At 39.8% G+C, this 26348-nt stretch overlaps 2 protein-coding genes across 5 annotated transcripts in view; both read left to right on the top strand.

Annotated features, from left to right (window-relative positions):
• The window catches only part of dock9b (dedicator of cytokinesis 9b), a gene marked incomplete at its 5' end in the record, with an annotated part of 57424 nt that extends 44681 nt beyond the window's left edge, over window positions 1-12743 (top strand). For 3 of the 4 annotated variants that reach the window (XM_083888834.1, XM_083888831.1, XM_083888832.1), the window contains 13 exons: window positions 580-762; window positions 846-959; window positions 1136-1351; window positions 1466-1523; window positions 2010-2116; window positions 3741-3863; window positions 4891-5010; window positions 6314-6460; window positions 8217-8427; window positions 9254-9444; window positions 9526-9626; window positions 10381-10519; window positions 11749-12743. In XM_083888834.1, coding sequence (XP_083744960.1) covers window positions 580-762; window positions 846-959; window positions 1136-1351; window positions 1466-1523; window positions 2010-2116; window positions 3741-3863; window positions 4891-5010; window positions 6314-6460; window positions 8217-8427; window positions 9254-9444; window positions 9526-9626; window positions 10381-10519; window positions 11749-11865 — 1827 coding nt within the window. In that variant the 3' untranslated portion in view covers window positions 11866-12743. The remainder of the gene's footprint in view (window positions 1-579; window positions 763-845; window positions 960-1135; window positions 1352-1465; window positions 1524-2009; window positions 2117-3740; window positions 3864-4890; window positions 5011-6313; window positions 6461-8216; window positions 8428-9253; window positions 9445-9525; window positions 9627-10380; window positions 10520-11748) is intronic. The other variant, XM_083888833.1, reaches the window with a different exon arrangement.
• Window positions 12744-15807: 3064 nt separating this feature from the next.
• slc15a1b (solute carrier family 15 member 1b) lies at window positions 15808-26104 on the top strand (the record flags this gene model as incomplete). The annotated part of the gene is made up of 22 exons (XM_083898475.1): window positions 15808-15814; window positions 15991-16022; window positions 16129-16213; window positions 17078-17219; window positions 17318-17437; window positions 17548-17647; window positions 19135-19225; window positions 19320-19403; window positions 20379-20461; window positions 20611-20697; window positions 20797-20886; window positions 22096-22140; window positions 22226-22258; window positions 22410-22498; window positions 22751-22832; window positions 22921-23037; window positions 23695-23747; window positions 24081-24188; window positions 24284-24401; window positions 24476-24613; window positions 24708-24815; window positions 25871-26104. 22 exons carry the CDS (start codon window positions 15808-15810, stop codon window positions 26102-26104), a joined length of 2046 nt encoding a protein of 681 aa, XP_083754601.1.
• Between the last annotated feature and the right edge of the window lie 244 nt (window positions 26105-26348).

Raw genomic sequence — 26348 nt, 5'->3', positions numbered from 1 at the left:
TATATCCATAAAAAGGAAACTCTCACAGCATTCGGTGGGGACATGTCCCCGTACACAACTGTTTTGACAACACAGCGGCACAGTGTCCCCACCAGTCGTGTAACCAAACCTACGCCCTTGGCAATGTTGCCAGACTCAATAACAATAACAGTACGAGCCATTTATTGGTACCTTTTATCCATATAACTCCGAATGGCGCTATTGCCCCATAACATTACACTGCAGCCACTGCTACTGGACCAATTACAAAACCTTTTTGTAAGTTCTATTCACAAACACATCCACATTTAAGCCCAATTAGCCTGTACTTAGTACTTAGTACTTATATCATATTTATTGTTCCTGGATCATATTGGATTTTACATTTTTCTTTTTTTATAACTGATTCAGGGATTTTGACCAAACGAACAAATCGAACAAACCAACCAGAGTGTGCGTTTAATTTATTTAAGCGAAAGCTTACGAGATAAACAACATCCTTTCTGGTATTAGATGTCACTTATTCTCACACTAGACACGAGACCTTTTAAATGTGGTACACCTTTTCGGGCAAATTGAGATCATTTCTCTCTCCTCCAGTTTCCCTGTACCTTCTTCGATGGCCGAGCCGACATGTGTGCCTCCCTGTGCTATGAAATCCTAAAGGGCTGTAACGCCAAGCTGAGCTCCATCCGCAGTGATGCAGCCCATCTTCTCTATTTCCTCATGAAAAGTAACTTTGACTACACAGGACGCAAATCCTTTGTGCGAACACACCTGCAGGTACATGTCTTTAAAGCAATTATTTTCTAAGTCATGCATAAGTGTGTGGTGCTGATGTGTGTTCTCCCTCACTCTCTGTGCAGGTGGTAATAGCAGTCAGTCAGCTGATTGCAGACGTGATTGGCATCGGGGGAACTCGTTTCCAGCAGTCGCTCTCTATCATCAATAACTGTGCCAACAGTGACAAAAACGTCAAGGTGAGAGGAGGATGGGAGAATGCTGCCTCCTGATAATGTCCAAAGCAAATGGTCTAGCAGCCTAACAAAGCAACTCCCCAGAAATAAATATTAAATATGCTAAGAACAGGCTCCATTTTAGGTATGTTATATTCAATTAAATCAAATTGCACTTGTATTGTACTTTTTTTTTTTAGCACACTGCCTTTCCATCAGATGTGAAAGACCTGACAAAGCGCATCAGGACAGTGCTGATGGCCACGGAGCAGATGAAGGAGCACGAGAATGACCCAGAGATGCTGGTGGATCTCCAGTACAGCCTGGCCAAGTCCTACACCAGCACGCCCGAGCTCCGAAAGACCTGGCTGGACAGCATGGCACGCATCCACAACAAAAATGGAGATCTTTCAGAGGTCTTTTTAAAATATATTATAACTTTTATTTAGTTCAGTTGTAATAGCACATAGATGAAATCTAAGATATCATGTCTTTTTTAAAATGGATTTGAAAACAAATGTCACCTCCAGGCTGCCATGTGTTACGTGCATGTTGCTGCTCTGGTGGCTGAGTACCTGTGGAGAAAAGGTGAGTCAGGAGTGTGTGTGTGTGTGTGTGTGTGTGTGTGTGTGTGTGCGTCATGGCAAAGGGAAGCTTCCTTTGAGCGAACGCTTGAACTCCTTTCCAACATTTTACAACCCCACTTTACGAAGGTCATACAAGGAGTTACAGTTAAGAATGCTGTAGAAAGATATTGTTAATAATGTCGTCACTGGATTTGAATATTTAGTACTTGCTTATCTGTTGTTGTCTTAAAATACTGCATTTCCCTTGAACAACCTTTATACCCTGTTTGTTTCTTTGACTGGGGGAAAGGTCAAATCAGCATGCATTTTTAAATGTACCCTATCTATCACCTAGACAATAAACATGCTGTCAACATAATTTGTTATCAAAGGACCCTGCTTTTAAAGTATGTTAAAGGTAATATTGAAATATGTTTAGGTTTATGACTATGAAACAGGTGAAATGGTTGAACAATAATGCTTAACAGATCTCTCTGTTCTACATCAGGTATGTTCCGACAGGGATGCTCGGCTTTCCGCGTCATCACACCCAACATTGATGAGGAGGCGGCCATGATGGAGGATGTGGGGATGCAGGACGTTCACTTCAATGAGGTCAGAAGACTTTTCTGTTGGAACATTCTTTCTTGTGCCATGTGCAGGAAACAATGTTTTGAGCATCTGCCAGTATCTCTTTGTTGACGGAGCATCACGTGTCACATAATGCCCCGTTAGAAGAGCTCTTATCTCCGTGAAGAGTATCAATTGCTTTTAGTGCATGATATAAAAATGGAGCAGACTTTGACACAGGGTGCGGTGCTGGGAGACTCCGAGTCAAGGGGTTCAACATTCAGTGTTTTGCTCATGGACACTTAAGAAGGGGAGAGGCTTGTTGCCTTAGATCAGGGACCAGTCCAAATGTCCACCAGAACTCTTTAGCCCTGAACCCTCATGGTCTTTGCTATAGTCAGCATCAAAGTCTCTGAGTGAGAAAGTGACCACATTTATATGTAGAAGAATGGGACACTACTCGATGAACCATTTTATTTAAAGGGGTGATATTATGCAAAATCAACTTTTTAATCATTTAAATCCTTATATTTGGGACTCTGGAGGTCCTATCAGTCGGCAAAGTGTGAAAAAAGATGACTCACTCATGTTTTCCTCCTCAGTCTAAGTACAGATAAAACACGCAATATTGACTTCAGCACTCATTGGGACGTCACAATTCGCTAAAGTCCTGGAATTGTTGTCTAGCGGAGCTCTGCTTTGTCCGTAAAGCATGTGAGAGTGCTGGCGAGGGCAATGGTATCCAAAAACCGGAAGTCCGCAAAAAAGTTCTATTCTTGGCTCCACAGTGCAGCACAGAGTTCTACACAAACTTCCATTCTCAGAGGATTTATCTGTCCAGTGGATACATGTTATATACGAGCAATGTGCCTGCTAGAGCCTGCAAATGATCACTGTTCCAAATGCTAACTGCTATTAGCTCCCAGTAGACTCTGTGGCTGATGTAATTTCCTGTCCCTTAAGTTTAATTTTACTTTTTTTTTCTAAGGTGGACCTAAACCGAGTGTTCTGAACAGGGCTGTTTTGGCAGGGTGATTGAACTGCTGTGGTGCTTCATGGTATTTTGACCAAAGCATGTCGCAGACATGTTCATTAGGACACCAGGGAACTAGTTGAACTTGGAGAAATATGGTATAATATCCCCTTTAAGTTTAATGTCTTGTTTGTTACCCACAACTGTGGGTAATTTCTTTATGCTAACTTATGGAAAGTGGCCATAAAGTCCTCAAAATGGCTGCAAGAGCGCCCACACACACACTTAACAATTTCCCAGTGGGAAAATCCAAAGGCTTCACTCAGTGTAGGTTGACATTTGGACTGGGTCTGTGTCTTCATATGAACTCGTATGAAATGCGTTGGGAATGTGTGGGATTTTATGATTTGGTCAACACATCTGTAGGCAATGAAAATAGCTTTTACCATCCATCTGCTCTGAGAAAGCTTTACGAGAAAAGCTTCTCCAATAGCATCCGCCAATAAAAAAATAAAGGATCATACAGCCATTTCCTCCCATGTCTGCTGCCTTCGCTCAGACACTCTGCTCAATTTTTTATTCACTTTAACCTCCAAGACAAATAAGAATAAGCAGAAATGTTCCCCTCTGTGACTGTTAAATGTCCTAATATGAGGGCGACATTTATTGAAGACGTGTCCTTCTCTGTTTGTTCAGGAGGTGCTGATGGAGCTGCTGGAGGAGTGTGCTGATGGCCTCTGGAAGGCTGAGCGTTATGAGCTCATTGCTGATGTTTACAGGCTCATCATCCCCATCTATGAGCAGAGAAGAGACTTTGAGGTATTCTGTACCTTAAGCACTGTTTCTATCCATCTGTATAGATTTGCTTTTCTAGAGACCAAGGGTGAATTCCAATTCCTTTCTTAATCCTCAATCTTAACCCTCAATCTCAAAAATGTGCGCTCCCTCTAGTGCAAGTGCTGTCCCGATTCTCAGAAAAATTAAGTTGAGGGGCAAGTTTAAGGGCTGTATCACCCTCAATATTGAGAGTTTCCGACACCACCCTTGGGAGCAAGGGCTACCCAGGATGCATTGCGTGTTTTCACATAGCAAAGATGGCGTCAAAAGCAGCGAAACGAGTACACTACAAATTAAGTATTTTCTTTGTTAACAGAGATATAAAAATGATGAAAACCATTGTATTATCTTAGTTTAGGCCCATATTATGGATTACTGACGTCATTGTTGCGTAACATTTATTTTTATTTTATGATCTTTTGTCAATAGCCGGCCGGTGCGGACAAGCGATCGTTTGCTATCGTTTACTTTTCAATAAGCCGTGGTGTGTGGTAACTGTCAGCTGAATATGTCCGTGGTTGTGGTATTTGTATGAGTATCATCTTATAACTAACTGACAACCTAATAACAAAGGGATCGTAATAAATAATCGTGATGTAAATGTGTTCTTCTTCTTCTTCTTTTTTGGAGTTGACAGACTGGATGCAGCTTTCGCGTTATTCTGCCCCCTACAGTCTGAAGACGTATCTGCATTTAAGGGGTGTCCCATTTCTAAGTGACAAAATAACCCTCAACACTTGGTTTTGAGGCCAGTTAGATTAAGGGTCGAGCTTGAGGGTTAAGATTGAGGGTTAAGATAGGAATTGGAATTGGCCCCAAGTCCGAAAAATAAGAAAACAAAGCAAAACTGTCTTCTCGAATGCTACTACTCCTTGAATTCAGTTTTTCCTAATGTGACAAAGTAACAATGCAGTCAGTTGGATTTACCCTCAACAGCATTATTTACTTTTATTTAACTTATTTAAAAAAAATCTGTTGGAGTGTTGACAATTTTTCCTTTTGTGAACAGAAACTAACACACCTGTACGACACCCTCCACCGTGCCTACACTAAAGTGATGGAAGTGATGCACACAGGCAAGAGACTGCTGGGCACATACTTCAGAGTGGCCTTCTTTGGACAGGTTAGAGTCGAGACAAAAGTGTTTCACTAATATGAGTGCAAAATCAATCCAAAACATAATATTTATTTTGCATGCATGCACACTAAACTGTGACTCTACCCCGACTAAAAGTCTCCTTTTAACAGAGCTTTCTCTTTTTCCCTCCTCTCCCACCAAGGCTGCGGTAAGTGTGTAGCCAATTAACTGTGTGTCTTTTTCAATGTGCATCTTAATGTTGTGTAACTGCCTTTCCATTAAGGTAAACTACTGTAGCTGTAGAAACAGTTACAGAATTAGATACATTCTTCTTTTTTTTTTTTTTCACGTATTATCTGTATCTATGTTTTCATTCTATTGCTTCTATAATGTCACTGATATGACCTTCCCATTAACATTAACACTGATCAGCCATTTACCTTTGCCCCCTCTTCAGTGATGAGGCCTGTTTCCACCCGCACACTCATCTGTGTAGTTTTACATCTGACATACAGTGGGGCAAAAAAGTATTTAGTCAGCCACCAAATGTGCAAGTTCTCCCACTTAAAATGATGACAGAGGTCTGTAATTTTTATCATAGGTACTCTTCAACTGTGAGAGACAGAATGTGGAAAAAAATCCTGGAAATCAAATTGTAGGATTTTTAAAGAATTTATTTGTAAATTATGGTGGAAAATAAGTATTTGGCCAATAACAAAAGTTCAACTCAATATCACGCAAGATCTCATCCCAAATGGTCAAAATGATCATGACAACGGTGAGCAAAAATCCCACTTCACTATTTAGTGAATCGTAAATGTTATGAAATGTTTTTATGAATCTATAACTTCAGAGAGAAATGCAGGCTTATCAGCCTCATCGCATCTTCACGTTAAATGTTAAAGGTGCTATATGTAAGAATGTGGCCAAAAACCGTTATTACATTCAAATTCAAAATACCGAGGTCTTTTAGGTTTCCTTTTTTTGACGTAACTGGCAACCCGTGGTTGCTCGGCAGTTGAGACTCTACTGACTGCAGTGATTGGTAGACGGCGGTAGGTGGCGCCACATGCCAAAACATGATTTCAAAACATAAACATGATTTGCAGTCTGCAAAAGATTTTTTTTAATGCAAATATTTTGTCTGTACTGTTGTTGTTGGTGAGTTCAGTTTGTTATATGAACATTATTCCTGAGTCTCTGTGACATATTAGGAGGATTTCATGGCCAGTTGCTTTAGATTTATTACATAATGCACCTTCAAAAAATAGCATTGTTGTTTGACTTGTACTGATGGAGGTGAAAGCGACAGCATCAAAGTGTAATCTCGCTGCCACCGCTCTCTCCTCTGCAGGGTTTCTTTGAGGATGAGGATGGAAAGGAGTACATCTACAAGGAGCCAAAGTTCACCCCACTGTCGGAGATTTCCCAGAGGCTCCTGAAGCTCTACTCTGACAAGTTTGGCCAGGAGAATGTTAAGATCATTCAGGATTCTGGCAAGGTGGGATCACAGTTATGTGTGTGTTTATACGGCTGTACCTTTGTAACTTATGGTCCATTGTGGTCGCTCATGGCACTTATGCAATGGTTTGGGAAACATTATTTATAATGCTGTTGCTTTATGAAACGGAGTTCAGGGACGTCGTTCAATTTCATGGTGTTTTAACGCAGGTGTGGACCCAGGGGTATCTTAAAGTTATCCCAGATGGGTAACCACAAAACCACAAATTGTGATAGATTGGAAAGGGAATAAAAACAATGAAACTGTACAGGCAGCATTAAAATGACTGACTCAAACAGAACTGTGCAGGAGACCCAGACAACACAAAACGAAAGGCAAAGGCTGCCTTTGATAACCCAAAAGGATGAAGTCTCCAGCACCACAAGTTATACACACACAAAGTTCTGAGTTCATAGATACACGACAACTTAAGACGCCACAGGGAGAAGCTCTCACTACCTCTGAAGGTGAGACAGTGAGTGAGCACAGAGCACTGGAGACTCAGGGTATATGAACACTCCCCACACCTGGGCTTCATCAACACCAATCAGTGCCACACACACCTGACTGCAGTGAGCTGATTCTTAACCCTCAATCTCAACCCCTTAACTGGCCTCAAAACCAAGTGTTGAGGGTTATTTTGTCACTTAGAAATGGGACACCCCTTAAATGCAGATATGTCGTCAGACTGTAGGGGGCAGAATAACGAGAAAGCTGCGTCCAGTCTGTCTCCAAAAACTCCAAAAAAGAAGAAGAAGAACACATTTACGTCATCCATACTTGTCGCTTGTCCAGAGTGGCCGGCTATTAACAAAAGATTGTAAAATAAAAATAAATGTTACGCAACAATGACGTCAGTAATCCATAATATGGGCCTAAACTAAGATAATACAATGGTTTTCATCATTTTTATATCTCTATTAACAAAGAAAATACTTCATTTGTAGCGTACTCGTTTTGCTGCTTTCAGCGCCATCTTTGTTATGTCAAAACACGTAATGCATTCTGGGTAGCCCTTGCTCCCAAGGGTGGTCTTGGAAAATCTCAATTTGAGGGTGATACAGCCCTTAAACTCGCCCCTCAACTTAATTTTTCTGAGAATCGGGACAGCACTTGCACTAGAGGGATAAAAGGGATAAGATTGAGGGTTAAGCAAGGAATTGGAATTCACCCTTGGTTCCTTCTTCTTTCTTGGTTCATGCACCAGGTTTATGTGTACAAACATGATTACAGAAATCATTCACTTACAAACGTAACTATGGTTACTATGTTATGTTTAATTTCTGCCATTAAACCTAGCTAGCTGTTTCCCTTCACTTCCCATATTGATGTCAGGGCAATGTCCTTGTGACTGCAGTATTTCTCAACTACACTCTCAGAAATAAAAGTGCTAAGTAGAACCATATAAGGTTCCTCGTCTTGTCCTCATAGGAGAACCCTCTTTGGCTCCAAGTAGAACCTTTTTATAAAGGTTCCACCTGGAACCCTTTTAAAAACCTTTATCCAGGAAAGGGGTTTTAAAGGGTTCTCTGGATCAAAATTGTTCTTACTGGAACCATTAGTGTTACCAAGAACCCTTGAAAAACCCTTTCTTCGGGAAAGGGTTAATCAGAAGCAAATGATTCCAGGTAGAACCTCAACCCTTGTCGAAGGACCCTTTTGGAACCCTTATTTCTAAGAGTGTAGGACATAATATCTCACATATTCTATATAATATACACAATTATTTGTGTTATTACTTTTTTTTCACCTTCAGGTGAACCCAAAGGATTTGGACTCCAAGTACGCCTACATCCAGGTGACCCACGTCACACCTTACCTGGACGACAAGGAGCTGGAGGACAGGAAGACAGACTTTGAGAAAAGCCACAACATCCGCAGATTTGTGTTTGAGACGCCATTCACGGTGTCGGGCAAGAAGCAGGGAGGAGTGGAGGAGCAGTGTAAAAGGCGGACCATTCTCACCAGTAGGTTATAGATACATAATGTGGCTTTAATGTGAATGATAAATCTAAACAAGTGTTGCTCGTCATGTTATCACAATAACAGTGATCGGAAACATGATAATGATACTCTTCCTTGTTTGCCACCTGTTGTTAACCTCAGTGTCATCACCCTAAATGTTAATCGCATACAGCCACAAGAGGTTTACGACTGTCTGCTTTATTCCAAAGTTCAGACATTATCTGGCCTTGTTAATAAACATGCATACTGATAATGGTCACCCGGTCGCTCAGTAAATGTTTGTTTATATGCACAGAGTTACATGTTGTGGTTATGAACGTTGCCACGTAGAACCAACAGGAAACACATTATTTATATGGATCGGACTATACCACTTATTTGCGTCTTCTATCTCCCAATGCCGATATTAGTCCGACACAATCATTTTGGATCATTTGTGAACTATGAAGCTGTTGACAACACATTTATGCAGAGTCATTTCAAAGACATAATTATCCAACGGTGTAACAGATATTGTGCTCCCAAAAAGAAGAAATAAACAGCCCAAACATGACTCAGCTAAAATGCTTTTGCTGATTTCTATTTACATGTTTACAGTCTGTGCATAGTGAAGTATGCGCTATATGGCACAACTTTTGGATTGTATCGGATTTTACATTTTTATCTGTCTGATATCTGACCCAGTGATTTTGACCAGTATGGGACCGATACTGACCAATTCCAATTCCCATCCCTAATTATTTTTACGTCAGATGTATTTCCTAGTGATCGCCTAAATTGACCCTCGAAATCACACTTTTATTCTCCCCCAATCCCTTTTCCAACCAGCCACACACTGTTTCCCTTACGTAAAGAAGCGCATAGCGGTCATGTACCAACACCAGACTGACCTGAGCCCCATTGAGGTGGCCATCGACGAGATGAGCTCCAAGGTGGCTGAACTGCGACTGCTGTGCTCTGCCTCGGAGGTGGACATGATCCGGCTGCAGCTCAAACTGCAAGGCAGCATCAGTGTGCAGGTTAGTATCGCGGACAAGACCATTCATAAATGAGACATCGGGCTGAATCATTTTGAGTAATTTGCAATCGTTATCTTCCAGGTAAATGCTGGTCCTCTTGCTTATGCCAGAGCTTTTTTGGACAACACCAGTGCCAAGAAATATCCCGACAACAAGGTCAAACAACTCAAAGAGGTGTTCAGGTACTGGTTGAACTTTTCTTCTCTCTTTGCGTTTTAAGTTTAAGTTTGATTTAGATCTGTATCTTATCTCAAAATCAACATGGTTGCCTTATGTGCATGAATGAATCATTGAAAAACTTCAAATAATAAAGGATTTGCACCATAACACAGTGAAATATGGCAATTTTGTGTTCAGAAGTGTCAAGTGTTTAACGTGTTAGAGGAACTTTGAAGCAGAGATTTAATTTGTCTGGACTTTCTGTGGGAAACTGTAAATATTGTGTTGAAAAATACACATATGAACTTTGGATATCAGCAAACAAGTAATGCAATGTATATGTAAATATGTAGTAAGTTGTAATTGCTTTAGCAGAGTGCAATCACAGTTGTATTAGTTTTGGTCAGTTTTGCTTGTTGCACCTTTTGTGTTGGTCATTCAGTGTGCTTTACACTCTTAGAAATAAAAGTGCTAAGTTGGACCATATAAGGTTCTTTGGCTTATCCTCATAGGAGAACCCTTTTTGGCTCCAGGTGGAAAGGTTCCACCTGGGTTCTCTGGATCAAAATGGTTCCTTAAGTGTTACCCTTGAAAAACAAATGGTTCCAGGTAGAACCTCAGCCCTTGTAGAAGAACACTTTTGGAACCCTTATTTCTAAGAGTGTAGGGTTTGTACATGCTCTATATGTGGTTTTGATGTTTTGTGTTTAAAGAATAAAAAAAAGCTTTACTCTTCACTCTGCATGTTCTCTAAAATGCTCGTGCGTCTGTCCTCAGGCACTTTGTGGACGCCTGTGGTCAGGCGCTGGGAGTGAATGAGCGGCTGATTAAAGAGGACCAGCAGGAGTATCACGACGAGATGAAGGCCAACTACAGGGACCTGGCCAGGGAGCTGTCTAACATTATGCATGAGCAGGTATACGTGCTCCTTCTACTGCTCTTCCTTTTAGCTCAGCTGTTGCATTCAGACTTTGTCAGGCAGGTTACAACCTCAGATAAGTACACACATACCTGTCTGACACGTGTTTTATTGTCCAGTAAGACAACGTTTTCTGTTAGTATTGTATCAGCTTTATGTGTACAGGTTTATTGACCTCAACAAAAAAACAATTTTTTGACACTTCACCTAATAAAACTGACAACTGTCTGAAAAGTGTATTTGCAGATTTATCTGCCTGTTTGACACCCTTTTTATATCGCACACTGAAGTTTGTGTCACTTTGTGAACTGTTCACTCTTTGCATAGAGAAAGTGCATCGAGAAAGTCACATTTTTAGCCCATGGGGACACAGGACCTGCTGGTCTATTGCCCCCTTGTTTGGTTAGTTTGTGTCACTTGAGTGAATCCATCCAACCATCCAACCATTATCTACCGCTAGGGCGATAGTCGGGGTACACCCTGGACAGTTCGCTTAAGTGAATCCGAATAAAGGATTTCAAACACAGAAGTCATAAGATAACATGCCTGAACTTGCAGTGCATCGACGACTTGTATGAGCTATGATGGAAAAAACTGGCTTTTGGAATCGATTGGTTTACAAATAAACACAAACTTGAGTGTCCTAGCAGCAAAGGCTGAGAATAAAACATGAGCAATGAACATAAAATTGTTGTCAAGTTTTGAGTGAGATCAAATCTTTCAGCTCAGACTTATGCAGTACGTCAGTGGGTAAAAAAAACCCCTGAGATACCACATCATCAATGTGTGACATGATTATTTGTGTCTTGTTAGACTAACACAATCAATCCGCTGCAGTTTTCTGCTCATTTACTAACCATGTCTCTTTTCTCTTGCTCTCTGTCTGTGGGCCTGAGCAGATTGGATGGTAATACAGTTTCTTCTTTTCTTTTCATTTGAAGTTGTTCCTACTCTTTCTTTGAAGCAGAGATAAGATACTGTATGAATGTTAATGGAGTGGTTTACAGTGTGCAGCGTTTGTGTCCTTCTGTACAAAACTAATGCCTGACACCATTCATTTATTTAGTTGTTTGTGCGCTCACCTAGACACCAGATAACAAACACAATCAATAATAATCAGTTAAGTGACGCATTACATGGAACGTGCACATGTGTATGTTAATGTGCATGGACTGTACTGTATGTAAATATATTTGCCTAATGTCCTTATCGACCATTTTTTCTAGATAAACCCTGTGGACGATGGTACACGCAGTGCTCTGTCTGACTCTATGGGCATCTTCAATGCCATCAGTGGCACGCCAACAAGTGCCAATCCACATGGCTCGACCACCATACTCTGATAGCCGCCACTCTCACATGCCTTCTTCAGTTCTTCCAGTCAGGGGGAATCAGTGAGGACAAAAATAACCTCAGCTCCTGGTGTGATTTCTCCTGCATGTCATGACTTAGAAGATAATTGTCATCATTCATCCATCGTTCTTGTTTCCTATGGAGACGACGGAGCCAGATTTGAGCCACAAAGAAGGTTTTCTTTCATCCAGTGTGTAAGAACATGTGCTGCCTTGGCATTATGTGCATCCACCAATGTGACTGACAACATTACATTGTGTTATCATAAAACACATCGTAAAACCCACCCAAAGAATGCCGTCCATAGGTTGAAACAAACACAAGGAGCTTCATCTGCAACTTGAACCTTATCTTTTTAGGGCAGTGTTTGTGAAAGAACATTTTTATATTGGAAATGAAAGAAATGCCGCTGCTGTAGCCACACATACATTCTTCACTTCATGCTCAGTATTTTTACATTTATACTTCATTTATCCTCTCCATCCCTGTTATGGCAGATGCACTTTTCTCCTTTATCTCTCTAAGAGCATTTTAAAAGAATTATTCCCTCTATTTTAGACATGTACAGTATAAACACTGTCTGAAGCCAAGTGGACCACAATGTTTTATCCTATTTTCTGCAAAGAAAAAGAAGTATGTGCAATATTTTCTATTGTAACAGAGGCTATATCTACTGCACAGAGAAAACACTCTTGCCAAAGACATCAGAAAAAAACAATGCAAGATAAGAGTGTGGCAATGTAATCGACCCATGTGTTTCTTTGTCTGTCATTTAGATGCCTTTTATTATATGTGAGATAAAAAAAACAATTTTTACTTTTTTGCTCATGTACTGTAAATATGTTATACTTAAATAAATACATTCTTACATGCCTCACTGTGATATGTTCCCTGTGAAATACTTTCTTTCTACTATTATCCTGTTATTAAGGAAGAGCAAGGTCTGGCAAAAGACTTTAGCTAAGGGGGCGGGGCTTCATTAAGTGGAAGAATGTCAGTTTTTGTCATTTATATTTGTCCACCTTTTTCGAGGTGGGTGATTTAAAATAAAATTTATTCAGGCACCTAGTAACTTGCTGGAGTTTTTATATCAGTGTACAAAAACAAACTTTGGTTCATCCGACTGCAGGCTGTGTCAAGCAATACTATTGAATGTTACAACCCTTTGTTTAATAGCTACGCGCGACAGCTTTAACATTTGCAGAAGACATTATGCTTGAGGTGGGTCATAATGGTAATAAAAGTGTGAGCTTGTGGTTGAATATGTTGTGGCTTCTCCTGCAGGAACACCCTGTGGCATTAACATTTGTAGAACAAAAGCCATTGTTGATGTATAAATTGCAACTTAAAGGTGCATTATGTAATAAATCTAAATCAACTGGCCATAAAATCCTCCTAATATGTCACAGAAGTTCAGGAATAATGTTCATATAACAAACTGAACTCACCAACAACAACAGTACAGGCAAAATATTTGCATTAAAATAATCTTTTGTGAAACGCAAATCATGTTTATGTTTTGAAATCATGTTTTGGCATGTGGCGCCACCTACCGCCGTCTACCAATCATTGCAGTCAGAGAGTCAGAGTCTCTACTGACTGCAAACAACCGAACAACCACGGTTGCCAGTTACGTCAGAAAATGAAACCTAAAAGACCTCGGTATTTTGAATTTGAATGTAGTAACTTTTGTAGTTTTTGGCCACATTCTTACATATGGGAACTTTAAACTGACACATTAAGAGTTGAAAATTATACTGGAACACGAAAGTAAAAGGGCAGGTGCCTGGTGTGAACACTGTTCTTAAAGAAACAAAACATTTAAAGGGACACTGTGTAGTATTTATGGGTTTATATAACCCAAAATCCACTTTTTTATACATATTATGTGCTCCTGCATTGTCTAGTCGCTGTATAATAGTTGTTGTTTCATTTTCGTAGTGTTTCAAAAGGTCATGTTAAATAACATGGTCGCGGGCCGCGGTTGCATAGCCACTGTTAGCAGCGAGACGCCATGTTTCTACGGGAGCCTGTAAGGACAAACGCGAGAGCACAAATCAAGCGTCTCTTTACATGTAGCGGAAGTCCCGCCTCCACTCTCTCCACTTCGTCTGCTACAGTCGTGGTAGCTCGCCCTCTCCCTCACCTCACGAACCTCATCTGCTGACACGGAGAAAGACAACGAGGACGACATTTGACCAGCTGCGGATACCGTAGCGCTCAGGGAAGGGAGGGGGTGAGCAGAGGAGCTTCTTTGTTGTAAATTTCAGCCTCTCCTCTTGATGGCACTATAAACTACTTACTTCACCTTTAATGTAGTAAAGATTTGACAAAACAACCCAAACTGGTTTTTGTCTTTATTTGATCAGTTCCAGACTCATGCAGATTATTCTGAGACATGCTATGACAATCTGTCTTCACAGAAAAAGCATCAGAAGCCAGAGACCTCTGAACTACAATAATATCACACTACTTTGAACTCGTCCTGGAAGCATAAAGGAAACAGCCAAGAAATTTAAGAGAAGAGCAGAATCCTATTGAATTTCTGCCGAATTTGGGTGAGCAGTTTAACATCTGATGTTCTTTGTTAACATTTTTCAGCAGATGAGTGACTTCATAGCTCTTAGCTTAAAACTGAATACACTCATAACCTATTATTATCCCTATTTAAGCAATTTTAATCAGTTAAGTACAAGAGCACCACGCTTAAGTACAGGTAAAAGAACCTCACCAGAAAAAACGACTTCAGTACCATACTGGGATAAACAAAATGTAAATTAATGTATTGAAAGTAAAGTTAATATGAGCATTTTGAGAATAATGATATGTATTAATCCCCATAACATGAAGAACATTCATAAAACATCCACAAAGCCTTGAGCATGAAAACAAAATTCAATGTTTGTCCTTGAAAACAGAAAAAAGCCAGTTTTTGATTTTGTAATTTGATTACTTGTGCATTGCTAACCAGTAACCAGTTGTATTCAGTTTTGCATAGGATGTTTAGATGTGTTTTAGATTGTCTAACATGAACCTCAATGATTTAATTTTGATTTAAATGAGTAAAACTGTTGCACTGTGTCCGATTGAATGCTGAATGTTCTGTGTTGTAAAAAGAGCCTCGCCAAAAGAGAAACGAGTGCGACACCAGTAAAATCAGGATGCTGACCCCTGTGAAATCCTCACTGCTGCCTGCTGTCATGTAAAAAGACCAACTAATCCCACTTCATATCATTGACACACACACAAATACACACCCACACATCTTGTTGTGGCCTGGCAAAGTGGCCCAAATGTGTGATTGTTTCAGCGGTTTGGGAATGCAATAAGTGCTGTGTTTATGGTGAGTCCTGCATGTGTGTAATGCCATGTGTTGTGTGTTTACTCAAACTTGACATTTTCCATGTTTTGTATCGTAAATGGTTAGTTCTTGTTCACTTCAGTCTCATGTCAGACTCTGACATATTTCTACCAAAGATGTAAACCCTTCCAAAATAACATGTTATTTAACCCCAGTGTGCACATACTGTACATTTACTAAAGAGCTAAAGCGAAAAAGGAAAAAACACATTGATTATTTGCACCTTTGTCAGCTCACCTGACCACCCTTCTTTATCATTTGTTCCCTGAGGTCTCAGAGTTGTAAAAAGTAATTACTCGACACACACACACACACACACACATACATACACACGTGCTTGCACTGGCTGCTTGGGATCACGGTGAGCTGCATGCTGGGAGGTGCCAGTTGCGGATTCAAGTGCAAGTGTGAGTAGACGTCACAAGGGGTTTGATGGAAGGTTATATAAGGAGCTGGCCTCGCTTCAGTCTAGTAATATCGTGTCATTGGTGAGGACTGGGATCACAAGTGTCTTTGTCTCTTTGTTGAAGGATACTGTTTGAGGGGAGACCTGAAGGCACACACTGCAAACATGGCAGGTGAGTCTCAGTCTGGAGGGAAACCATGTGACTGGGACTGTTTCCCTGCCACTCTTACAGGAATATTCTTTGTTATTGTCACACATTACACTTTGTTAGAACATAGTGTACTCTGTGTTTATTGTATTAGATATAATAACATGAGACATATTCACAAGTAGTTTGTTTTTCTGCAGGCTATAATGAGAAGCAGGGAAGGCCCAAAAGTGTAAGACCAGTCTCGTTATTCTTGTTTTTTTGCTTTTGATAAGACAGAAATCAAACACTTGTTGTGTCACTGTAAATAAAAATAATAACCCTTTCTCCTCTCATAGGCGTCTGTCTGTGGCTACCCAATAAGCATCTTTTTCATCGTGGTCAATGAGTTCTGTGAGCGATTCTCCTACTATGGCATGCGAGGTGAGTTGGCCGTTTTTTAATGGTCTCCTTTGACGTCATTCCTGTTTCCAAAAGTAATTTGCAAAACATCAAATCATGAGGTTTATTTCCATTAATTTATCAGATTGAGCAAAATATATGAGCAGTGACCAATGTGGTGGAAAATACTGATTGAAGCTTCTACGCAAACTACTCTATTACACATAAGTGTCAGATACCGTATATAAAACGATATATTGCAAAAGTAAAGAACTATTTTCATACCATGCAATGGAGCGATTCCCAAGCCTCCGCAGAGTTAATGATTAAAGGGTTGCTAGTAAATACTACAGATACTGCCAGAAAAATAAATATCAGATTTAATTAAAAAGATGTACAATACTTCCTACTGAAATGAGTAGAAATACTCCAGCACATGTACCCACATGTATTTCTTGAGTAAAGATTCAGTTAAATAATACAAATTTGTAGCAACAAAAAAATATTGGACATTAATCCAACTTTTAAAAAAAGTGCAGAATATAAAGGGTGGTAAAGTGGATCAGCTCTCAGCCAGAGGGTTGTGGGTTCAATGTAATGTGTAATAATTCTATCATGTGTTCTATATGTGCTGTATGAATGTGTGAGGAAAAAGTGAAAAGGTGATGTAAAGCAACTTTGTGTGTTCATAAAGACGGGGAAAGTGATATTTAAATGCAGAGCATTTACCCTTAAATTGAACTGAGAAAATAGGAAACAGGTGTATCTGACACAACAGAGACGTCAAAACAAAAACACAAAATAGTTCTTCACTATAATGAAACACATTACTACATTCAACTGCTCCTGAACCTTTTTTTTACTGCATTATCTCACTTTTCTTTCTTGCTCCCTCGCCACCTGCAGCCGTGCTGGTCCTGTACTTTAAGTACTTCCTGAATTGGGACGATGACTTTGCAACCACCATCTACCACACCTTTGTGGCCCTCTGCTACCTGACACCCATCCTGGGGGCCATTGTCGCGGACTCGTGGCTCGGCAAGTTCAAGTGAGTCCTTGCCCAAATTTAACCTCACAGAAATCATTTACAGCTCCATAAATGAGTGTTACAACCATGTTTAACTCATCCTCATCCTCCCCACACAGGACTATTATTTACCTGTCCATCGTTTACGCAGCTGGACAAGTCATCATGGCTATAAGCGCCATCCATGACATCACAGATGTCGACAGGGACGGGAAACCTGACAACATGACCTTCCACGTGTGAGCAGAGCTCTCTTACCATGTTGACATGCAACAGAAATACAATGGCTCTGCGGTTACAGACATGTACTGAAAATGTATCGGCACTGTGCTTTTATTTCCGCTCGCAGAGCTTTGTCCATGGTGGGTTTGCTGCTCATTGCGCTGGGAACGGGAGGCATCAAACCCTGCGTGGCTGCCTTTGGTGGAGACCAGTTTCAGGACCATCAGGTCAGATGTCACACAAGCGCACAGGAACACATTTACAATCTGATGGAACCACTGAGCTCACCACCGCCTGCAGAAACAACCCTTGAACACTTGGAGGCTTGCGCTCACTGAAAACATGGAAGAAAAAACAGATGTTATCCACTTTAAAAGGCTCACCTAATAAAAACAAACCCGCGTAGACAATAATAATAATATATTTGCTGGTTCATCTCACCATTAGAAGACTTTCCTGTCTGGAAACTGAGGTTTGTAAAACCACTCACTCTCCTCCACTCAAGTTCTTTTAAAAAACCCACAAAAAACCCCCAACAGTTTTAATCAGTTAACCCTGTAAAGCCCAAACCATTAAATAATTGACAGAAAATTAAATTTCTTTGAAACTGGAGCCTTTATTGTTCCTTCTGAACAAATTTTTTTTTTTTTTTTTTTTTTTTTTCAAATATCAATCTCCATATAGGAGTTTTAATTTGTATCATATTTGATACAGCGGGTCACAATGCTCAAAGATTCTTTTTTTTCTTCAACAAAAAATACACAAACAAATCCAACAAATCCAATAAATCCAACAAAAACAATGCAGCAATGGAACTGGCAGGATGGAAGTCTGGAGGACATAACATTCCAGTTATTTTTACTCATTTTGAGGTTCACAACCTTTTCATTTTGAGTGATGGTAGGCTTGAAAACAGTTGTTCAGACAAAGATGCACTCTGCATTTCTCACAGTACACATGGGCAAAGTGGCCAACGCAGTGTTTGCATCTCTGTCGGGTTTCACATCATTTTATATTGTCACACTGCTCATGTGGAGGGCTCAAAAACTCATGTATCACATATGATACGTTTGGCGTCATAGGGTTAAATTTAGAAGAATTTTTAACACCACAGTCACAAAATGACACATTCGAACTTAACGTATTGGAAGCAGCAGCGGAACAACAACTATCGTGTGCCACGGTAGATAGTTGTTGATTCTTTCTGTGGACTTTGACAAAGCAACAACAGCTGTTTCCTGTTTGGGAAAAAGCTGTCGAACGGCAAGAAAAGATAGCAGGTGTAGATTTTGTGAGGATATTGATAAGAAGCTGAAATCTGTTTTTCCTCGTGTCTCTGTCGGCTGTCATGTTTTCAGTGAAAGCAACACACAGGCAGTTGCCCCTTCCCTTATTGGAAATGCATGTGTGCACATTCCACATACGGGGCAAAAGTATAATCTCTTTCTCCTTTTCACTTGCACGTGCACATGTGGCAATCTGCTCAGCTATCAGTGCCGTCGTGTCAGCACTTCTTGTATCTCTGTGTCGTTCTGACGAACACTTCATTAACTATTAACCAGTAGTACAGGAGTTTATTACGGTGTTCAAGGCCAGAGACAAAGATTATCTGTTTAATATTAATGGCAGTGGTGAAATTGGATGTTATAAAAGAACTGACTTGGGGGGAAAAAAACCAAAAACATAAGCATAGTCATTTTTTTGTGTCTAATAGGAAAAGCAGAGGAGCACCTTCTTCTCCATCTTTTATCTGTCCATCAATGCTGGCAGTCTGCTGTCCACTGTCATCACCCCCATCCTCCGAGGTGACTATCAGCATCGAGAACATCATAAAATGTGATTGTGATTTTCATATGGAATTTATGCTGCAATGTGTTTGTGTTTTTTTGTGCCTTCCAGCTCAGGAATGTGGCATTCACACAAAACAGAAGTGCTACCCTCTGGCCTTTGGTGTCCCTGCCGCTCTCATGGTGGTAGCTCTGAGTAAGAACCTTCATTTTTATCTCCTCCCTTACTCCAATAAACATTAGCGTTAGAAGAGAACACTGGGAAAACACTTTTTAGGCTGAAGCACAAAGTGCTCTCCAGATAAAAAGCAATGCAGAATAAATTCATAAGAAATAAAAGCATAAATAAAATAGCTACATTTTATGGAAAATGTATAAAAACCCAGGTTAATGGTAAAACAAATGCAATAACAACAATCAAATCAGGATTAAACACTATAAAATAAAAATACATCATAAAAAGTGTAATGCACATACAATAAATCTATAGCTATAATAATCTGTAGCTTAAGTAGCATTAAATGGAGGCCACTTTGTGAAAGTATGTTTTTAGAAGGCCTTTAATAAATAAATCATTTCTTTGCATGTTTTATTATTTTGTTATTTCCTTATGTTAACCATAATGACAACCAATATTTATTTATTTCATTTTTTTTTTTTTTTTTTTTTAAATTAGACCCTACAATATTTCAGATACAGGCCTCTACCAAACGGTTGAGACGTCTGTTCATAATAAACCTTGTTTGCATAATTCATAAAGTACAACATTCACAAGTCACATTAAGTGTTAGTGAGTTCAGCTTGATGCATTTTTGAATAAGATATAGTGACTTAAAGTGTGGTCGACCAAATGGTTGAGTAGTACCTTAAAGGGTTAAAAGCTACAGTCATTTTATTTTGGGTTTAGTGATGTAAAGAGTTTGATTTATCATATCATAGAAGACACAGTTCAGAAAAAAATGATTTTTTTAATGGTCACTTATTACTGAAAGTAATTAATAAACTACTAACATGCAATTTATAAACGCTGTATTGCACTCTGGAAGTAGTGTTTTTTAAGATGATCATCACAATTATTTCATTTCCTAATAATTTCTTTGGACGAGAAGACATCTGTTCATATCTACATATTATGCATATGTAATTTGTGTATATGTGTGTGTGTGTGCAGTTGTGTTCATTATCGGAAGTGGTATGTACAATAAGACTGCCCCTCAAGGCAACATCATGGTGAAATTCTGCAGATGCGTTGGGGTAAGTGGCTCCCGATGGATAAACATGATCGATTTGGAGCAGCACATTCAATGTTTGTTTCACACTTTCAATTATAGTGAAAGTGTGAAACAGTGTGTTGCACTCATAGGCAAAATTCACATGGAAATGTCCTTTTCTTCTATCCGCAGTATGCAATCAAGAACCGCTTCAGGCATCGGAGTTCTCGTTTCCCCAAAAGAGCTCACTGGATGGACTGGGCCGAGGAGAAATATGATGTGAGTGAAATACTGAGGAAACTCACACGGTAACACAAACTGACAAACTGGTCAATCACTTGCATGAGAATGGCTGATATTTTCTCCGTTTTGCTCCAGAAACTCCTGATTGCACAGGTGAAGATGGTGCTGAAGGTGCTGTTCCTCTACATCCCACTGCCCATGTTCTGGGCTCTCTTTGATCAGCAGGTATAAGCACTCATTTGCTCCCCTCATACAAAAACAGTCATGGGCTCAGGAGAGGAAGTAAAGGCCCCAGGAAAACTAACAAAAGTACAAAGAAATTCAAAAATGACTCCACACACCCACAAAGTACAACAGTATCTCCCCCTCACACAATGCCCAAGTGGCTTCTTATACTCCTCCTACCTTAATTGGACTGGACCATTGCATGAGGTAAAGGTAGGTTAAACTAATATGAGCAGAACTCAGTAACCTCAATCCTGCAACAGAAACATGTCAAATATTATGAAGTAAATGTAACATTTCACTATTAAAAAAAAACATGGTTTTACGGAAAAACAGGATTCCACTGCCTGAGATTTAAAATAATACATTCATCGCATCAACCCGAGTTTGGACTTAACTAGCCACAGGTGCCTTCACTGAGCCTTATTGCTAGAGTATGGCCAGGTGTTCACTATACACAGTAATTAACATGTCCACAAGAAGATAAATATGTAAATATGTATGTGTACATATACACTACTGTTCAAAAGTTTGGGGTCACCTATACAATTTTTTTGTTTTCCATTAAAACTCACACAAAACTCACAAAAGAGTTGCAAAATGAATAGAAACTGTTATTGCATTATTGCATAAGGGTTTTCAAAGGTTTTCTCATCATCCAATAGCCTTCTAACACGATTAGCAAACAAAATGTACCATTAGAACACTGGAGAGATGGTTGCTGGAAATGGGCCTCTATACACCTATGTACATATTCCATTAAAAACCAGATGTTTGCTACTAGAATAGTGATTTACCACATTAACAATGTATGGAGTGTATTTCTGATTCATTTTCCTTAAAAGATAAGGACATTTCTAAGTGACCCCAAACTTTACATATGTTATATAATGGATGAAAAAGTCGTCCATCCCCTATTTTATACACATACATTCATAAACATGTATATTTCATGAGTGTTTTGTACTTGATTTTATTGATGCTTTAAAAAAAAAAAAAAAAAAAAATTATAGTGTTTTTCACCCCCTCTTTACCCTCTTAAATGATAACAAATTGCAAGTGCTATGTGTTTTTTAATTCAAATATATATATATGTAAATGTACACTATACAAAAAAAGTATGTTTATATAAAAATGTCTGGTCGGTAAAATGTTAGTATATTTGTGTTCGAAGATTCCACTAAAAAGAGCTGTGTTTCATTTCCACAGGGTTCAAGATGGACGCTGCAGGCCACCACCATGAACGGAGACTTTGTATGTGTTTCCTCACAGAGTTGCACTTTCTAACCACAATAAGGATGTGCTGTTTTTATATTCTTCGTCTCCTTTTTCTCAACAGGGTGCCCTCACCATCTACCCAGATCAGATGCAGGTAACACTATTTTTTCTATTTTTTTTTTTTACTTGAGCTAATGTCTCGAGAGTCATCCATAAATTAATCCATTATACTGTATTTGTATCCTAATTTTTTTACATAAACTTTGCAAACTTAATGACACATAATTTGTACTTTCCCCCACCAGACTGTCAACCCTATCTTAATCCTGATTTTGGTGCCAATTGTGGACAGTTTGGTCTACCCACTGATCGCCAAGTGCAAGATAGACTTCACGTGAGTTCGTTTACCCTGTGAAAATCAGCATTTATGGCTATAATAACTGACAAAATGAAAAAATTATTTATTCATTTATTTTTTACTTTCAAAACATTCACCTGACAACATTGAGATGAATTAAAAAAAAGTGTGTAAAATAATTATAAAAAGAGGATTTGAGATCATGAGGATAATCAATTAGGTCAAAATATTAGTTTAAGGAGTTGAAATTAAACATTAAAACATGTTTTTGTGTGTGTTGAACTGCAGTCCATTAAAGAGGATGACAGTGGGGATGTTATTCGCCGCTCTGGCGTTTGTGGCCGCAGGTCTGGTCCAGTTACAGATCGACGTGAGAACAACACACACCGCTCCATTCGAACACGCCTGACCGACCGACCGTCGCGTGCACATTTCACATTTCATCTTCTCTCTTCCAGCAAACGCTGCCCAAGTTCCCATCAGGCAGTGCGAGCCAAGCCAAGTTCATCAACATGTTAAACAGGTCGTTGCCCGTCAAAGCAGGAACCAATGAGTTCACCCTGGATCCTTTCAAGGTCGTCACACTCACTTCACCCACAGATAAAAACTAATGAGTCGCATAAGGTTATATATATATTCATGTCATTATTATGATTATTATTCCCACAGGCCAGTGAGGATTACCTGAGCTTTGATGATTCATTTGTTCTGACTCTGGGGACGGACGAATATCCAATCACTTTACACGACGGGACTCGGAATACTATCGTCATCATTCAGGAAGGGGGGCCCTTGCCTGAGACTGTGAGCATCTGCTCTGCTTACACACACACACACAAACACACACATATATATCATCATAGGAAAGATCTGAATAGGGGAGACATATATAATGATTTCACATGTCGTGTCAGGGAGAAGAAGTTATGTGTTGCTTATTTTAAATGTACTTATACAATATTTTATTGATTATCTTAGTGCATTTTTCTGTTTGTATAGAGCACTTTGGCCAACTGAGGCTGTTTTCTATGGCATAGAAACAACTTAACTCTTTTTTGCACAGTGGGTCTAGTTAGATGCAGCTTACTCTAAAAACACAATGTACGCAGTAGGGCCCTTTTTCGTTGAGAGGCCCTTTAGACTGTTAAGAGTATTTATCAGTGTGATTTCTTTAATCACGTTAAACATATGTCTGTATATAAATGTGTAAAATATCAAATGTATCTTTACAGATGCAGTTCAAGGATTCGATGTCAAAGCCGGAGCAGGGAGCTAATAGTATCAGGCAAGTTCCATATATTGTCATTACGCTCATTGGACTTTGTGTGTAAGACCTGTTTACTTTACTCTTTATGCACAAGAGATTATTATTTTATCATAGTAACGTCTCAAGATTTATTTATTTATTTTCTATTCTTTTAACCTGTCCTGTCCACTACCTTAGGCATGCACTGTGGTTGACTGCATGTCTGTCTGTGTTTAACAGATTTTGCTACTGTCCTGAAAGAAAACAACGATTTATCGATTACACGACGCGTTTATCCGAACTATCAGTGGGGAGGTGGTTTTGTTCATTGTTCCACGTTTCCCCACTCACAGCCGAATTCTCTTTCCCCAGATTTCTGAATGGTTTTGATTCCGAATTGAACATAACAATAGGCAGCGTGGACTATGGGAGCGTTGTGTCTAACAACATGACGGAATATGTCAACGTGCCACAGGGAACGTAAGACTGATTATTCATGATATACTTTATGTCCGATACCGTCTTTATATTTAAATATGCGTTGCTCCAAATCTATGTTTCCCTTGTCGTTGCAGAGCTCACTTCTTGATTGAGAATTTCGCTGGAGATGAGAAGTGTACCTACTCTCAAACACTGGGCTTTGGCAGCTCTTACACTTTGATAATCCCAGGGACGTTCACATGGGGTGAAAATGTAAGGCATGAAAACCTTTTTTTCCCCCCCACAATATGTGCAATGGTTTGACTGAACATGTTTGTGTCCTGCAGTGTGCAAAGAGTATCAATGCAGTGATGGACATCGCGCCCAACAGTGTCCACATGGCCTTGCAGATTCCTCAGTATTTCCTCATGACTGTAGGAGAAGTGGTTTTCTCTGTCACTGGTTTGGAGTTCTCCTACTCACAGGTAGAGGCTGCTGGGAAAAAACACAAATCACAGAGATACTGTTTTAATGTTTTGGAGCGTTTCCCTCATGTTGTATTGTTCGAATGTCATTCAGGCACCAAGCAACATGAAGTCGGTGCTGCAGGCTGGATGGCTCTTAACCGTCGCTGTAGGAAACATCATTGTGCTCATCGTTGCTGAAGCTGTGACACTCGACGAGCAGGTGGGTGAACTGCATTTCAATGTGACAGGACATGCAGCACGTATCACGCTGCTTCTAAGGCCTGTCAGTATGATATAAACGGCTGTAATATGTGTAGCAAACTAGATGTGCGGAATAGTACCAATTTTCAAATTCAAGGACTCATCTCAACTCATATGTGTGTTCCAAAATGTAGGGTTATATATTATATAAATATACTGTAAAATAAAGGAAACTACTCTGTAACATATTGCTAAATAACTTTCTGTATTTATTACTTATTTCACTCACCGCATGATGCATATACAATGATACACTGCGATCTAGTGGCGGGATGCCGTCACTTTGCGGGTAACACAATCGCCATGCATTGTGGGAAATGGAGTTTATGGTCAATGCAAGCCTTAAAGCAGCACAGACCTATTTTAACACAGATTTTTAAGACCAATTAATCACTCACGGGCCACATAAAATGACGTGGCGGGCCACATCTGGCCCCCGGGCCTTGAGTTTGACACGTGCCTCTTGACCCACTTCTCTGCTGTCCTTGCCATCTTGAGTCGCCTGCTTCTTAAAGCCTCCCATTGTGTCTTGAGCTGGAATAAGTAACAAAATCACTGGGTTATTTCAGACTCAATTTTCCACGAAAAACTCAAACCATGCTTTGGCTGTGGCTCTCTGCTTGGGTTCCTTCTGCCAAGCTCAACGATATTTGAGACCCATGTTTGGTGCACCTCGATCGATCCCTGGCTCTCTGTTTAAAGGGTCACAGTCTGCAGCTTGAAAGAGTCTTATCCGAATAAAAACTGATAAAGCCGGTGGTGAGGAGACTCAACTGGCATGTCTTCAATCCAGCATATATCCAGCTTCGCACCTCCACTTTGCAGAACAGCCTTAACAATGTCAGCTTCTCTCATTAACATGAGAAATCGGTGCACTTTTTTGTTGCTATGTTAAAATTGTGTGTCCTTTTAAGGACCCATGGTTAGAGTTACCTATTTTTCCAGGTTCTGTCCTGAGCTGTGGAACATCCTTTGTAATTAACTGTGCCATATTTATCTGCTTTTGTTCACCAGTGGGCCGAATACATCCTCTTCGCCTCTCTGCTGGTGCTCGTGTGCATCATCTTTTCCTTCATGGCCTATTTCTACACATACATTGACCCGGTCAAGATAGAGGCCCAGTTTGCCGAGAAGGAACCTACAGAAAAGAAGAGTAAGAAGAGCGTGGAGAACACCAAGGATCATTATCATGAGAATAACTCTGACTCCAGCTCTGATGAGGATGAAGTCAAACTGTCCAGGTTGTAAAGTGACCCCTTCCTCTGCAAATGCTACTTGGTCCTGTGTTTCATGCTACTGTATATGTATGCACAGTATTAATGAAGGACCTTGGCAGTGATATTTCATATTCCACTTATTATCACCGAATCTCAGTAGAATATTCCTCATTTTTCGAGGTTACTTGTGCGATCAAAAAAAACACAAAAAAACGTGGATCTTGACCAGTTATCAATCTTGTTGTAAATGTGTTGAAAGTTTGATAATTGTCTTA

This window comes from Microchirus variegatus (assembly GCF_963457635.1).
Source record: "Microchirus variegatus genome assembly, chromosome: 1".
Lineage (NCBI taxonomy): Eukaryota > Metazoa > Chordata > Actinopteri > Pleuronectiformes > Soleidae > Microchirus > Microchirus variegatus.
Note: the sequence above shows the minus strand (reverse complement) of the source record. Positions and strands in the feature narration are given on the sequence as shown.